The 15,663-nt window shown below is 46.5% G+C and overlaps 1 protein-coding gene across 2 annotated transcripts in view; it reads left to right on the top strand.

Annotated features, from left to right (window-relative positions):
• Positions 1–6,799: 6,799 nt before the first annotated feature.
• The window catches only part of TICRR (TOPBP1 interacting checkpoint and replication regulator), a 54,349-nt gene continuing 45,485 nt past the window's right edge, over positions 6,800–15,663 (top strand). The window contains exons 1-3 of one of the 2 annotated variants that reach the window (XM_066354818.1): positions 6,800–7,734; positions 12,748–13,027; positions 14,361–14,599. In XM_066354818.1, coding sequence (XP_066210915.1) covers positions 7,063–7,734; positions 12,748–13,027; positions 14,361–14,599 — 1,191 coding nt within the window. In that variant the 5' untranslated portion in view covers positions 6,800–7,062. Of the gene's footprint in view, positions 7,735–12,747; positions 13,028–14,357; positions 14,600–15,663 lie in introns of both variants that reach the window. The other variant, XM_066354817.1, reaches the window with a different exon arrangement.

Raw genomic sequence — 15,663 nt, 5'->3', positions numbered from 1 at the left:
CAGGTTTGTGATCCCTGGTCAGGACACATACAAGAAGCAACCAATGAATGTACAACTCAGTTGAACAACAAATTGATGTTTCTCTCTATTTCTCTCTCTTTTTCTCATCAATCAATACAGTGTGTCCATAAAGTCATGATGCACTTTTGACCAGTCACAGGAAAGCAACAAAAGACGATAGAAATGTGAAATCTGCACCAAATAAAAGGAAAACTCTCCCAGTTTCATACCTATTCAGTGCAGTTTGATGTGGGCTCACGCACAGATTTTTTAGGGCTCCTTAGGTAGCTATCCCGTATAGCCTATACAGACTCATCACTGACTGATGGCCTACCAGAACGGGGTTTCTCCACCAAACTGCTGGTTTCCTTCAACTGCTTATCCCACCGAGTAATGTTATTCCTATGTGGTGGCGCTTCGTTATAAACGCGCCGATATTCACGTTGCACTTTGGTCACGGATTCGAATTTAGCGAGCCACAGAACACACTGAACTTTCCTCTGTACCATTCACATCTCGACTGGCATGGCCATGGGCTGCTCCGCTGTATACACGGTGTTACGTCATCATCTGCGCATGCACACATGCTGCCACATCCTACAGAAACTGGGAGGGTTTTCCTTTTATTTGGTGCAGATTTCACATTTCTATTGTCTTTTGTTGCTTTCCTGTGACTGGGTCAAAAGTGCACCATGACTTTATGGACACACTGTAAATTTTTAAGAATTAAAAAAAAGTAAAAGAAAAAAAATACTGCCACAAATGGATAGCTTCCCTCAGGGGTTGCCAGGTAACAATGGAGTACTGGAACCTTGGGCAGAATGGGTGCTTGGCCAATGGCTGTGGTGGAGAAGAGACAATGTCTCCACAAGACCTGCCCCTTATCCAGGGCCACCAACAACACATATTCCTTGTATCAGTAAAAATCTCCCAAACGGAGACCTCAAGACGCCTTACCCAGCTGGAACTGGCGTTGTCTAGATACCTCAGCTGCCTTTTCAAAGGAGGGAAGGACATCCTCATTGTCATCATCCCCCTCAAACAGAAACCAGAGTCCTAGAATGGGAAAGAGTTGACTCATGTGCCCATTTAGTTCAGTTAGAATCTTTGGGGTTGAGGCCAGCTTTGGGTGTTATTTAAAGTCTCTGGTTGCTTCTCATGCTTAACCAGGGTTAAGAACTATTGGTCCGGTCTGACCAGTGGTGGTGCAGTGGATGGAGCATTGACCCGGAACACTGAGGTCCCTGGTTCAAAACCCTAAAGTCATCAGCTTGAGCATGGGGTTCATGGCTTGAGCGGGGGATCATTAACATTATCCTCAGGTCACTGACTTGAGCCCAAAGGTTGCTGGCTTGAGCCCAAGGTCACTGGCTTGAGCAAGGGGTCACTGGCTCAGCTGGAGCCCCCTGTTCAAGGCACATATGAGAAGGCAATCAATGAACAACTAAGGGGCTACAACTATGAGTTGATGCTTCTCATCTCTCTCTCCCCTTTCCTCTTTCCATTTCTCTCTCAGATAAATAAAAAACTAAGAAAACCCCCACTAAACTACTGGTTAACTCCAGAATTCTCATTATAAAGATAAAAACACATAGAGTGCAAAACAACACCAGAAAGGTAAGTGCCCCAAGAGTGAGACTATTACAATTTTATTATTTCTCTCATTTCTCTATTAGGGTCAATGCTCTGCTGACATTTACAAATTTTTTTAACAAGGCATCTCATGTTTTCACTTTGCTCTGGGCCCTGCAGGTTGTGTACTTGGTCCTGGCCCTTAAACTACACAGCTCTTAAAAGCAGGGTAAGTTATCACCCAATTGAAGAAAGATGAGGGATACAGGGACTTACGCAGGGTTCAGAGGCTTGCTGGGTGTGGAGCTGGCCTGGCCTGGCCCTGCATTGCCCACGAAGTTTCTTCTGTCTGCTCCCTCACGTCACAGGGAGGAGGCTGTCCTCACATCTCTTGGGAGAAGCAGTGCAGAGCTTAGCTTTCCCTCTTACTAGCTGTGAGATGCCTTCTGAACCTCGGTTTTCTCACCTGTAAAAGAGAGGATATAATGCCTGCCTGCAGAATTACTGTATGGAGTGCACGGAATAATGACTGTCCCATTAAGGTGCTGGAAATATGTGTCTTTCCTTTCCTTTATAGAGAGAGAAGGGAAGCATTTTCCCCCCCGAAAGAATGGGACCCATGTACTACAGGTGCAGCCTTGTCAACCCACAAGGACTTTTTTCTCCCTGGGAAGCTCAACTAGAATAAGTTACCAGAGGTCTGCTTTTCTCACTTAAACTAAGGACAAGCAGTTCTGGGGAAGGTTTCATAGTGAGTGGGACATGTGGACATCCGAGCCTTTTAGTAAAGGGTGGCTGCTACTGCCCTCTTGTGGTGATTTATCTTTATCGGCACGAAATCTAAACTCCTGGGAAAGAAATACTTGATAATATCACCACAATTCAATTAAAAAATAATTTATTGCTATTTTGTTAGGCAGAAAAAATACAAAGACAGATAAAGCACAGTTCTTGCCCTCTCAGAACCCACTGTTTAGAAAGTGACGTAAACTCTTAAAGAGATAGCTTGAATAGTTACAATAAAAACAATGACTCTGACTTCTGGTTCCAGACAAAATGGAGTGGATGCATTTATTTATTCCTACTCTTCCCACTGAGTGGATAGAGTGTCAGCCAGCCTGGTGTGTGGATGTCCCAGATTTAGTCCCCAGTCAGGGCACACATGCAAAGTGACCATCTTCTTCTCTTCCCTTCCCTCTCCCCCTCTCATAGCCAGGGATCCAAGTGTTGGCCCCAGGAGCTGAGGATAGCTTGACTGATTTGAGCATCGGCCCCAGACAGGGGTTGCCAGGTGGATCTTGGTCAGGGCACATGTGGCAATCTGTCTCACTATCTCCCCTCCTCTCACAAAAAAAAAAAAAAAAAAAAAAAAAAAAAGAAAGAAAAGAAAAGAAAAAGAAAAAAGAGATTGAAGAAGCAACAGACTGGTTGGGGATCTTGAGCCCTCAAGAGCCACATGGAGTGAGTTCCCTGAGGTTTATTGTTAGTTTGTTTTTGCCTTTTATATTCTGACTGGATACTGGAAAAGCTGGCTACCCAATACACTCACCAATTAATGCCAGCAAAAAGAAAAAGCCCAAGAAAAGAATGCTCTAGTCAAAAGACCAGGAAAGGGGCAGACTAGCAAGACAGAAAACTTTTAGATGATAATCACTCCAGTCCAGTCAAACTCCAGGAAAAAAAAAAGATAAACTATGGCCTACAACTCCCTTCCCCTCCATTTTCCGTTTCTCACTAATGCCCATTTCCTTTACCTGTCAGTGTCCTAAAGGCATCTGGATCTTCCACCCATGATAAAATGCTCTTCTACACTCTGATCCTTTCCAGTCTGCAGTGAGGGTGGCACGTCTGGCCACTCTAACTCACCGTGATAGTTTCATTTTGAATGGTTCCTTCCTTTGGCAATATTTTATTTTATTTTATTTTATGTGAGAGGAGGGGAGATAGACTCCTTTATGCACCTCAACTAGGATCCAACCGTGGCCTGGCAGATGCTCAAACTGATGGAGCCACTGGCTGCAGGAGGGAAAGAGGGAGAGAAGGGGATGGGTAGAGGGAGGGGAAGAGAAGCAGATGGTTGCTTCACATGTGTGCCCTGACCAGGGATTGAACCTAGGACATCTGCACTCAGGGCCAATGCTCTGTCCACTGAACCAACTGGCCAGGGCCCTTTGGCAATATTAAACATTCGGTTTATTGGGTTTTGCATTGAACTAGTCTCTAATGCATTTTGGGTATTGTTACTTTTAATTCCTTCTAGGGAAAAATACACTGCTCACAAAAATTAGGGTATCAGGGGACGGGTAGATACTCCAGTACTTTCAGGCTTTTGTATAGTACAATTTCACTAATGAAATAAAAGTTAGTTTTGCTTCTCATTTGCATAATCAAATAACTTTCTTTGGCTTGTCATTTGCTTTTGTGATGTTTTTGTTTAATAAAAAAACCAAATGCTTCTTTTTTGTATTGCTTCAAATTCATTTTGAAATATCCCCTAATTTTTGTGAGCAGTATATTAAGGCTTATTCTTCCTTTACATCTATCTCTCACTGCCCTTAACAGTAGGCAGATAGGCAATAACTTTTTTAACTAAATAAAAGGGTAGAAGAGAGGGAGGGAAAGGAAAACAAATATTTAACAAACAACCTTTAAGGGAGATTTGTTGCCATGGGACAGAGAAGAAATGGAGATTGAATAGCCCCATTCTAGTCATTGTTTTAAACCAGCTTTACTCTTTCAAGTGTTGAGTCTCTCCTTATGAAGCTGTTTTGTTTAGATCTAGGCTGCAAGTATTGTGCCCTAGACCTGCTTTTTGGAATGTGACTTTGATTCCATTTGTGGCCTTGCTGTATATGAAATCATGGAGGAGATTCTTAATTACTGTGAGTCTCCCTTTCCTCTCTTTGTAAAATAATGAATTTAATAATAACTCTTAAGAAGTTAAGCTGGGAGCCTGACTAGGTGATGGCGCAATGGATAGAGCATCAGACTGGAATACAGAGGACCCAGGTTCAAAACCCTGAGGTTGCTGGCTTGAGCTTGGGCTCATCTGGTTTGAGCACAGCTCACCAGCTTGAACCCAAGGTTGCTGGCTTGAGCAAGGGGTCTGCTGTAGCCCCCTAGTCAAGGCACATACGAGAAAGCAATCAATGAACAACTAAGGAGCCGCAATGAAGAATCGATGCTTCTCATCTCTCTCCCTTCCTATTTGTCCCCCCCCCCTCTCTGTCTCTGTCACACACAAAAAAGAAGAAGTTAGCCGGGATAACAAGAAAACAAACTCTTGTCTAATGGCTTTCGCACTTGCTGTTCCCTCTTCCTGGAACCCTCTTCCCCTAGAAATCCATAGGGCTCTCCCCCTTATGTTCAGTTGTCTTTATTGAACTATTTGTCACCTCAGTGTGGCCTCCCTGACTATCCTACTTGGAAGTGCATACTCCTACACACTCATCCTCTTTTTCTGACTTTCTCCAAAGCCCTTATCACCACCTAACATATTCTATATTGTACTTATTTTGTTTGGCTCCCTTACTGGAAAGTAAGCTCCCCAAGGGGAGGGATGATTATCTGTTTTGTTCCCTGTAATAATTATTTGTTGAATGAATGATAAATAATACAACAGGTGTGGATGTTTTTAGCAAGTCCCTGACACATTAAGACTAACAAATGTGTGTTGCTCTAAAATCACAATGGGTGGATCAGAAAATGTTAGTTTAGTTTATTCATTCATGTATTTCATTCTGCACGTCCAGCAGTCTCATCTCCCTGTTGCATAGGGTCCACTTGTTGGGCCACATAAACTCTGGTTGGTCCCACTAGTAGCAGTATGTCCTTTAGGGTGTTATGAGTGTGGGTGGCCCTGGGTGTTGACCAGTCAGGAAAGCATGATTTGGTGGTCTTTCTTGAAGCAATTGACACAGAGACTTTCCGTATTGGACGGAAACGTAAAGGCAACCAGTCCTAGCTAGAGAGTTTAAATTCTTCTCTGCTGTTACGACCAATAATAGGTACTGCTCCCACCAAAAGTCACAACTATTTCTAAAACTGAGGATTCTTCTATTTGCAACAAGAAGATTCCTTCTATTCATTAAGAATATCCCCTACTGTTGGCCCTGGCTGGTCGGCCTGGCGTGCAGGGGACCCGGGGTTCGATTCCCGGCCAGGGCACATAGGAGAAGCGCCCATTTGCTCCTCCACCCCCCCCCTTCTTCTTCTCTGTCTCTCTCTTCCCCTCCCGCAGCCAAGGCTCCATTGGAGTAAAGATGGCCCGGGCGCTGGGGAAGGCTCCTTGGCCTCTGCCCCAGGCGCTAGAGTGGCTCTGGTCGCGGCAGAGCGACGCCCCAGAGGGGCAGAGCATCGCCCCCTGATGGGCAGAGCGTTGCCCCTGGTGGGCGTGCCGGGTGGATCCCGGTTGGGCGCATGCGGGAGTCTGTCTGACTGTCTCTCCCCATTTCCAGCTTCAGAAAAATACAAAAAAAAAAAAAAAAAAAAAAAAAAAAAAAAAAGAATATCCCCCCACTGTTAAAGATAATATAGAAATACAGAATTGTGAAAAACTTAAAAAATTCAGAAAGTATAAAATTAAAAATTTTAAAAATCACCATAATCTCATACCCAGACAACTGCAGACAAGTTTTGTTCACAGCATTAGCTTAACAGTTTAAAAATATACATATGGATAGAAAGTTTGGGGATCTCACTGCATGTGCTGTTTGTAGTCTTTTTTTTTTTCTTTCAATTTAACATTACAACAAAAATATTATTTTAAAAAGCTTCACGACGTTCCTTCCTTTTGGGTACCATACCTATTGGAGCTGTTTCCAATTTTGCTCGTTAAACTCTATGATGTACATATACCTTTTATTTGGATCTGATTACCTTCTTCAAAAAAACTCATAAGTTAACCGGGACAAAGGGAGTGAACTTTTAATTTTTAATAACTTAAGTTACAGAAAATTAAAGTCTTCACATCGAATTCTAGTCCATTGAAAGTCTAGGGTGGCTTCAGCCCAGCTGAATTCAAACTATCCCAAATTCCGTCCCCGTGCTGTTTTCAAGGACCTAGTGACCATCTATCTCCTAGCGGTCCGCAGCCGCATCTGCGCACAATCGCCCAAACACACACCTTCCCAGAAGGGCAATTTTACAGACACACCTCTTTAAATTTTAAAACGAAGGCACAGGCCAATCAACGTTAAGTTTTTTCCGGAACACAGGGCCCCGCCCACAGACACACTTTCCGCCAATAGAGCAGAGGTTTTTCCCCAATGCCCTTCCAATCAACGCCAAGGAGGGCTGTCGCTCCCGTAAGTTACGTAAGACAAGGGGCCAATAGGAGCTAGAGCTGGGGGCTGGCTCCGCCAATGGTAATGTTTTCTGGAGAGCGCGGGAGCCTTTTGAGCAGGATCCCTAGGAGAAGTGAATGGCGTTCGTTCCCTGAAGCCGGGGTCCAGGGCAGAACCCGAGCCCAAGGGCGGTAGCGCGGCCGACATGGCCTGCTGTCACAACGTAATGATGCTGCTGGACTCCGCGGGCGGAGCCGCTGACCAGAGTCCGGTCCGGCGGGCTGCCCTGCGCCTCCTCATCTACCTCAGCTGCCGATTTGGCCTTACTAGGGTCCGCTGGGCCTTCCGGTTCTTCAACTCGCAGGGGGCGCGGAGCCGGCCCTCCCGCGTGTCTGACTTCCGCGAGCTGGGGTCTCACTCCTGGGAGGACTTTGAGGAGGAGCTGGAGGCCAGGCTCGGGGACGGCGGTCCCGGCGCCCACCTGCCAGGCCCCGCGCCCAGGGCCACCCACACGCACAGCGCCCTGATGGAGACACTGCTGGACTACCAGTGGGACCGGCCCGAGATCACGTCGCCCACCAAGCCGGTCCTGCGCAGCAGCAGCGGCAGAAGACTGCTGGACGTGGAGAGCGAGGCCCGGGAGGCCGAGACTGCGCTCGGGGGCTTCGGGAACGCCATCTTCCTGCTGGCCCCCTGCCCCCATTCGCAAAGGGAGCTGCTGCAGTTCGTGTCTGGCTGCGAGGCCCAGGCCCAGGCCCAGGGCCCGCTGCTCACTCCTAAGCAGGTGATGGAGAAGTTGCTGCCCAAGAGGGTCCAGGAAGTCATGACCGCCCGAAAAGTCACCTTGTACTGGGTGGATACCACCGAGAGGTCCAAGGTGAGATGATCGGGAACTCGGATTTATTGCGGGGTGCTCTTATGGCTAACCAGACTGGGCAGCGTCTGCAAAGGGACAATCTAAATAGAAAAACGGGAAGCTTCTGGGTTATCTACTAAGTCAGAATGTCGGCAGCTGCGGAAAGGAACCAGGTGTTATCCAGGTAGCCAGACCCGGCTTTGGTTCAGCAACCTTGGTATTTGAATTCAGGCCAAGAGAGAATTCAGAGCCAAGACGAACTATAAGAGAAAGTTTATTTAGAAAGTCACAGACGTAGAAGAAATGGGCTCAGAAAACAAGTGACAAGAGACAAAAAGCAGGGGCCCTTGGAGCGTAGGGGAGAGAAAGGTAAATGAACCAGGGAGGGGGGAGAAAGCGGGGGAGCGCTCCTGGAGGTAGAGCCGCTGGCTGAGTCCTCCCGTCTTGAGGGCTTTTATTCCAGGTGTGTTCTTTCAGGGTGGTAATCTCCACTGATTGCACCAGGACAGGAGGTCATTAGTCAATACAGCTGGTGCTAAGGTCAGCCATGGCTGGCTTGTCTGGTTTTGCTGCTTTTTGAGGCCTGGAGCCCATACGCAATGGAGGCCTAGATGATATCCCTAAGGGTTAATGTTTAGGGGAGTGGTCACACACTGGACTTGCAAAGGAGTCGCATGAGGCCACTCTTCTGCCCCTTGTTCCACCTCCAACGGGGTCTACAACATAGCTAGTGACATGCCAGGGCAGGAGAGATTATCCTGGGGAAGAGGTCGTTGTTTTCCCCTTTGATAGGCACCCGGGAATTTTCGCTGTGGTCACCTTCCTGCCTGGCCTGTGGTCCTTGATCCGCTCTAGTTTGTCTACTGCCTACCACACATGCTTGAAGATCCATCACTATTTGGGTCCTATCTGCCTTCCCAGACTTTATATTTCCTACACATGACCATATCTCAGCATTCTGAAGCATAGTCTAGTTGGTGGACAGATCTGACTGCTTGTTTGGTCTTAGTCACATGGGACGTCAGTTTGGCCCTTAATTATTTATTTATTTATTTAGTGACAGAGACAGAGAGAGGGACTGACAGGAAGAGAGAGAGATGAGAAGCATCAACTCATAGTTGTGATACCTTCGTTGTTCATTGATTCCTTTCTCATATGTGCCTTGACCAGGGAGCTCCAGCCGAGCCAATGACCCCTCGCTCAAGCCAGCAACCTTGGGCTTCAAGCCCCGACCATTGGACTCAAGCCAGCGACCAAGGGGTCATGTCTATGATCCCATGCCCAAGCTGGCAATCCCGTGCTCAAGCCAGTGACCTCGGGGTTTCGAACCTGGGTCCTCAACGTCCCAGGTCAACACTATGCACTGTGCCATGGCCTGGTCAGGCATTATGGACATTTTAATGATGTTAAGTCTTCCAATCCATGAATACTGTATATGCTTTTGTTCTGAGTTGGGTCTCTTGTAGAAAGCATATAGATGGACCATGTTTTCCTAACCATTCAGCTACTCGATGCCTTTTTTGTGTGTGACAGACAGAGAGAGGGACAGATAGGGACAGACAGACAGGAAGGAAATGAGATGAGAAGCATCATTTTTTTAAAATTTTTTATTTATTTATTCCTTTTTATTATTAGAGAGAGGAGAGAGAGAGAACAGAGGAGGAGCAGGAAGCATCAACTCCCATATGTGCCTTGACCAGGCAAGCCCAGGGTTTCTAACTGGCGACCTCAGGGTTTCAGGTCGATGCTTTATCCACTGCGCCACCACAGGTCAGGCGAGAAGCATCAATTCTTTGTTGTGGCACCTTAGTTCATTGAATGCTTGGGGGACTCCAGCAGAGGAAGTGACCCTGCATTCAAGCTGGCGACCTTGGGGTTTCGAACTTGGGTCCTCAGCATCCCAGGCTGATGCTCTATTCACTGTGCCACTGCCTGGTCAGGCTATGGTTTCTATGTCCTTTTTAATGCTTAACTATCTCTTTGCGTAAGTTCTCATTGAGATCATTCTTTCTTTAAGTTCCTTGAGCATCATTATAATCATTGTTTTAACCTCTGCATCTGGTATTTTGGTTGCTTCTATTTCATTTAATTCTTTTTCTAGAAATTTTTCTTGTTCTTTCATTGGGGCATTTTTTTTTTAATTTATTGATTTTTAGCGAGAGAGGAAGGTAGAAGAGAGAGAGAAATATCAATCTGTTCCTATATGTGCCCTGTCCTGGGATTGGCCTGGCAACCTCTGCTTCAGGTAAATGCTCCAACCAACTGAGCTCTCTGGTCAGAGTTGGAGCATATTGCTTTGACTCCCAAGCTTGTTATGAGGGCTTTCTGATGTAGGTGTTTCATGGGTCACAATGGCTCAGTCTTCTAAATCACCCGAGCTATATGCTCCAAAATGATTCTTGTGTGTGTTAGTGCTTTCTTTTATTGTAGCTGAGTCTTGAATGCTGTTGGCCAGTTCGTGGATAGCGTTAACCCACAGGCTGGCTGACTAAGGATAAGCCTCATTCAACGAGTCTGAACCACTGTTCAAGGGCTGCCCCCTGAGGCAGAGTTGTTCCCGGCAGGATCTGGTGTCTGCTGGAGTCCCCCTTTGGCTGTACTGTTTGTGTGGCTAGTGGGTTGAGCTCTGGTGTGATTTGAAGCCCACAGCTGGTTGTATTGATTTGGGCCTTCCTGGCCAGGGCTCTGGTGCAGGTTGATGTCAGACATTGTGTGTAACTGGCCTTGGGTTACCTGTCAGCTACTGCTATACGTTCTTTGTGGCACTGGGCCTGGGTGTGTGCGGTAAGAGCCAGGCTTTGGACCAGGGTGGGCTTCCTGAAACTCTGAGCTGGGACCCGGACTCCCTCCAGAGTCTTATGAAGAAAAGCTGTAGAGTGGATCTGAACTGCCCACACCCTCAGACCCTTTCATGGGCTCAAGCTCGGTAAGGCAGGGCGATGGGGTCGGGAAGATGGGGCTAGGAGTTCCCTACTTGGAGGCAGTGCGGTCAGTTACTCCGTGGGGAGAACGTGGCCCCTAATCCAGGCCATGCCACTAAGTCTCTGTTAGAGTCTCCAGCTCGAGCTCCTCCAGGGGGGCACACACAGGTTCAGGTTGCTGCCGCCAGCTGCAGGAGCAGACTCAGCAAAATGGGGCCACTGGTACTTGGGCAAACAGGTCAAGAAAGCCTTGGTTGGCGATGGCACTGGCTGGGCCACGGGAGGGAGGCAAGCGTTACTCCTCCCCTTAGCTCTGCAGCCATGCCTGCCTGAGCTGGGAACTGGAGCCTCTGAGGGGGAGGCAATCTGAATGTCCCAGCTCTGAGAGAAGCCACCTTTCCCCCAACCGTGGAACTGAGCCCAGCAGGACAGGGCCAGTGGGATTTGGGAATTCAAGTCAAGGCGGCCCTCCGCTGGGGTGTTGCTGGCCCACGGGAGGGCAGCAAGCTGCCCGCCTCCCCTTAGCTCCACAGCCACAGAGCTGGAGACCCTCACAGGGAGTCTTCTGTTGGGGGTGGTGCCTGCCTGGCCCATGGGAGAGAGGAAGGAGTGGCCCCCTTTCCAAAGCTACACTGTTCAATGACTGAGAGTCTGCCTATAATTTCTTCAGAAAAGGAATGCACCTCATGTTCCTGCTGGGTATAGCCAACTGTCCTTTCTGCAGGACTCGAGCTTGGCAGGGCGGTGTCATCAGTATTTAGAGGACCAGGTTAGTGCAGTGCCCCAGCTGGTGCTGTAAGAATAGGAGTCCCGGCCCTGGCCGGTTGGCTCAGCGGTAGAGCGTCAGCCTAGCGTGCGGAGGACCCGGGTTCGATTCCCGGCCAGGGCACACAGGAGGAGCACCCATTTGCTTCTCCACCCCTCCGCCGCTCCTTCCTCTCTGTCTCTCTCTTCCCCTCTCGCAGCCAAGGCTCCAGTGGAGCAAAGATGGCCCGGGCACTGGGAATGGCTCTGTGGCCTCTGCCTCAGGCGCTGGAGTGGCTCTGGTCGCAACATGGCGACGCCCAGGATGGGCAGAGCATCGCCCCCTGGTGGGCGTGCCGGGTGGATCCCAGTCGGGCGCATGCGGGAGTCTGTCTGACTGTCTCTCCCTGTTTCCAGCTTCAGAAAAATGCAAAAAAAAAAAAAAGAATAGGAGTCCCCAACCCTGGAAGGTGGCCCCTGAGGGCAATATGGGATGTTGGCTCAGGACTAGAACCTCAGTAGCTCACCCTCCAGACTTTCTCTTTGTGGCTTCTGTATGCCCTGAGTCGCCTGTCCTCTACCAGAGCCCTGATGAGCTCGGTGCCCGTTAGCAGACTCCCTCCTCTTCCAGGTGGGTGGAGTCCCTGCTGCTTTTCACTGCCAGGTGCTACGCTGGTTCCCCTTCCTGGCCCTGGTGCCCTTGTTTGGGGGTCCTCAGGGAGGACTTTTGCAGCCAAAATATCCCTCTGGCTTCTCAGCTTTCGCGCCTGGGTGCAGGGGCCAACCCTCTCCACGTCTCTGCCCCTCTTACCAGTCTCTGTAGCTTCTGTAAATTCTTGGATAGAACACTTCTGTTCAGCTGCCCTTCAGTTGATCATTGAGGTTGATTATAGTTTAGCTGTAAATCGGTTTGGTGCCAGGAGGAGATGTGTACAGCTTCCACCTACTCTGCAGCCATCCTGGATCTGACACTTCTGACTCTTAACATTGTATGATGTATCCCCAGTGATTTGCATCATTTGTTTCTTGAAAGGAAATAGAATTAAAGTAGCATTTTCACTAACTGGACACTTTCTTGAAGGCATATTATGTAGTAATTATATTTTGGGGCTGTATAGTAATAGGATGCTGGCCATTATTACCTCTGCTGGGTTCCACAAATACGTCAATTGTGGCATTTGATCCTTCAGTGTAGAAATCAACTTTCTCCTAGAGCTGTTTTCTCTGAACATATGTACCCTGATGTATCAATGTCACCCCATTAAAATTAATCCAAAAAAAAAAAAATCAACTTTCTCTTGATGCTCTTAGCTTTATTTCTTAATGCCTAATTTAGAATAACTTGAGGTTCTTTGTAATTTTATTTTAGTTGTGGGGGTCCTCAGACCACGTTGGGTACTGGACAGTGTGTGAACTGCTCCACCACGTAGGAGGCACTGTCTTTCCACTAGAAACTTGGAGCCAGGATTGTACAAAAGCTGGGAAAACGCTGCTTGGTAGCGAACAGCAGCTGTCAAGTGAGCCTCACCTCTCCTCGTGGATTTTAACTCTGCCGACTGATTCCACCTTAAACTGGTTGCTCTATAATTCTCCTGAGTATGAAGCCTCATTTCCACGGATGGAAGGGACATTATTTCTCCCTGTTGAAGGTAAGCAAATAATGTTGGGGGCGGGGAGGTCTCTTCCTCAAGGCAGCCCTGGGCTTTCAAGCTTCTTTAGAATTTCCAGCAGCCCAGGCACTCAATTAGTGCTTGTAATTTAAATATGTCTAAGCACAATCAGAGGTACCATAGGAAAGATTGAACTCTGGTACAGTACGACTGCCAGTCCATGTATAAAAAGAACAAGTGGATGATTTCAAAGAGTTTCTCAACTGTTTGCAAGGAAAGATAATATTCCTCAAAGATAATATGCCCAAGCAAATGGATGGTAAGATTTCATTGCCTCATAGAAGAGACTGCTAAATTAAAGACCATGGAGAGACATGATTAATAACATATTAGTCCAGTGAAGCTGAAAGTGGTACTTGTTACCAGAAAGAGCCAGCGTTTTGGAATCTTTTTAAATTTGCTTTACAATATTATTTCCTATACCGTAATCTCCTTTTTGAATTATTATGAATTCACACAGAAGTAGTATTGTATACAAACGTGTACATAAAACTATGTTATACATTATGTGCACTTTAAGGACATTTTAAGAGTAGTTTTTTTTAAGTAATTTTGTCTTTAAAATTTAATCTTCTTGGCCCTGACTAGTTGACTTGGTGGTAGAGCATCGGCCCAGTGTGTGGAAGTCCTGGGTTTGATTCCCAAACAGGGCACACAGGAGAAGTGACCATCTGCTTCTCCATCCCTTCCCCTTCTCTCTCTCTCTCTCTCTCTCTCTCTCTCTCTCTCTCTCTCTTTCTCTCTCTTCTGTTCCTGTAGCCATGGCTTGAATGGTTCAAGCAAGTTGGCCGTGGCTGCTGAGGATGGCTCCATGGCCTTGCCTTAGATGCTAAAATAGCTCAGTTGTTGAGCAACAGAGCAGTGGCCCCCCAATGAGCAGAGCACTGCCCCGTTGGATGCTTGCTGGGTAGATCCCGGTCAGGGCACATGTAAGAGTCTGTCTGTCTGCCTCCCTGCCTCTCTCTCAATTAAAAAAAAAATTCTCACAAGATATGCTATGTGTTATATTTTATGGATTTAAAAAACGATGTCTTATTTTTGTAAGTAGTGAGTATTGCTTGCATATTTACTTCTATGTCATAGTTACGGAGAAGTTCTGTCCTCAGGTCGTGCCCTTGTAATACTTTTGTTTGTGGACAACTTTGCCGAGCTACATGAGCTTGCTGTTGGCAGTAGAATGAGGGTTGAGTGAGAACTAAGTGGCAATACTAGTATCTCGACCGACAATCTATTTATTTTTCTTCTTACTACTAAACCTATTTTTAGTAACTATTTATTACATTAGAATTTTAATAGTCTTTCTTTCTAGCAGGCAAAGAGATTCAAGAACCATGGGCAGTCATCCTGGAGCCCTTGGCCATGCATCAGAGACATTTTCAGAGACCAGTCAGAATTTTTCTGAAGGGCACAGCCACCCACTGGTCTCTCCCAATGAGCGGCACTTCGGGCACTGATAGCTGGATGCTCCACAGTCCGGAGGAGAATAAATCAACTCACAGGACATTATTTCAGCAGCTGGTAAACAGGCTGACTGCTGAGGAGTTACATCTGGTAGGTATCATCCACGCACTAAGCCATTCTGTCTAATAACAGTAGGTATCATCCACGCACTAAGCCATTCTGTCTAATAACACGCTGGTAAAGTGAAACAAGAGTGTTTATGAAATACCAAGGGTTGCCCTACATGATATTGTCTCAGTGTAACAGATGGTGGTTTTGTAAATAATAGTGTCTACACTATAGCAGCATGACAATGCTCATTAGTTAAGAAACAGTTTATAAAATTACATGTGCCTGGAATCCCCCTAAGTTAAATAAGTTAACTTATATGCACATAAGAAAAAAGGTCATGGGCCAGTGCAATGATTATACTAGGGGGGTGAGTGATGGGACAGTTTTCCCCCACCCCACCCCAATCCACAGTTGAATGCCATCTGAAATATTAAATGGAAAATTTCAGAAATAAACAGTTTATAAATTTTATGACCTTTAAATTACAAGCTGTTCTGAGGAACATGATAAATTCTCGTGGGGGCCTGCCTGGGACGTGAATCGTGCCTTTGCCCAGTGTGTCCCCGCTGTGTATATATTGCCCGCCCGTATATATTAGCTTAGTAGCTGTCTCGGTTATCAGATTGACTGTTTTGACATCACAAGACTTGTGTCCAAGTGACCCTTATTTTACTTAATAATCTCCCCCAAGTGTAAGGCTGGTGACAGTGACAATTCAGACATGCCAGAGAGAAGCCAGAAAGCCCTCCTTCAAATGACTAGGTAAGGATGGTACAGTGAGCTATTTTGAGAGAGACAAACTGCATTCACATGGTTATTTTTACAATATATTGTTATAATTGTTCTATTTTATTGTTTGTTTTTGTTGATCTCTTACCGTCCTAATTTATAAATTAAACTTTATCATAGGTGTGTATATATTGGAAAAAACATGTATGTAGTGTGTGGTACCGTGCAGTTTCAGGCATTCACTGGGGGACTTGGAACATAGAGGGGACTACTATATGTATTTGTTCCTTTTGTGTAAAAAAATACATTTCATTTTTTAAAAGCCCTACACTGTAAAATATAATAGTATCCAATAGTTACACAAACTTAGAAAT

Source organism: Saccopteryx leptura, chromosome 13, assembly GCF_036850995.1.
Source record: "Saccopteryx leptura isolate mSacLep1 chromosome 13, mSacLep1_pri_phased_curated, whole genome shotgun sequence".
Classification (NCBI taxonomy): domain Eukaryota; kingdom Metazoa; phylum Chordata; class Mammalia; order Chiroptera; family Emballonuridae; genus Saccopteryx; species Saccopteryx leptura.
This window is presented reverse-complemented; position numbering and strand designations above follow the sequence as displayed.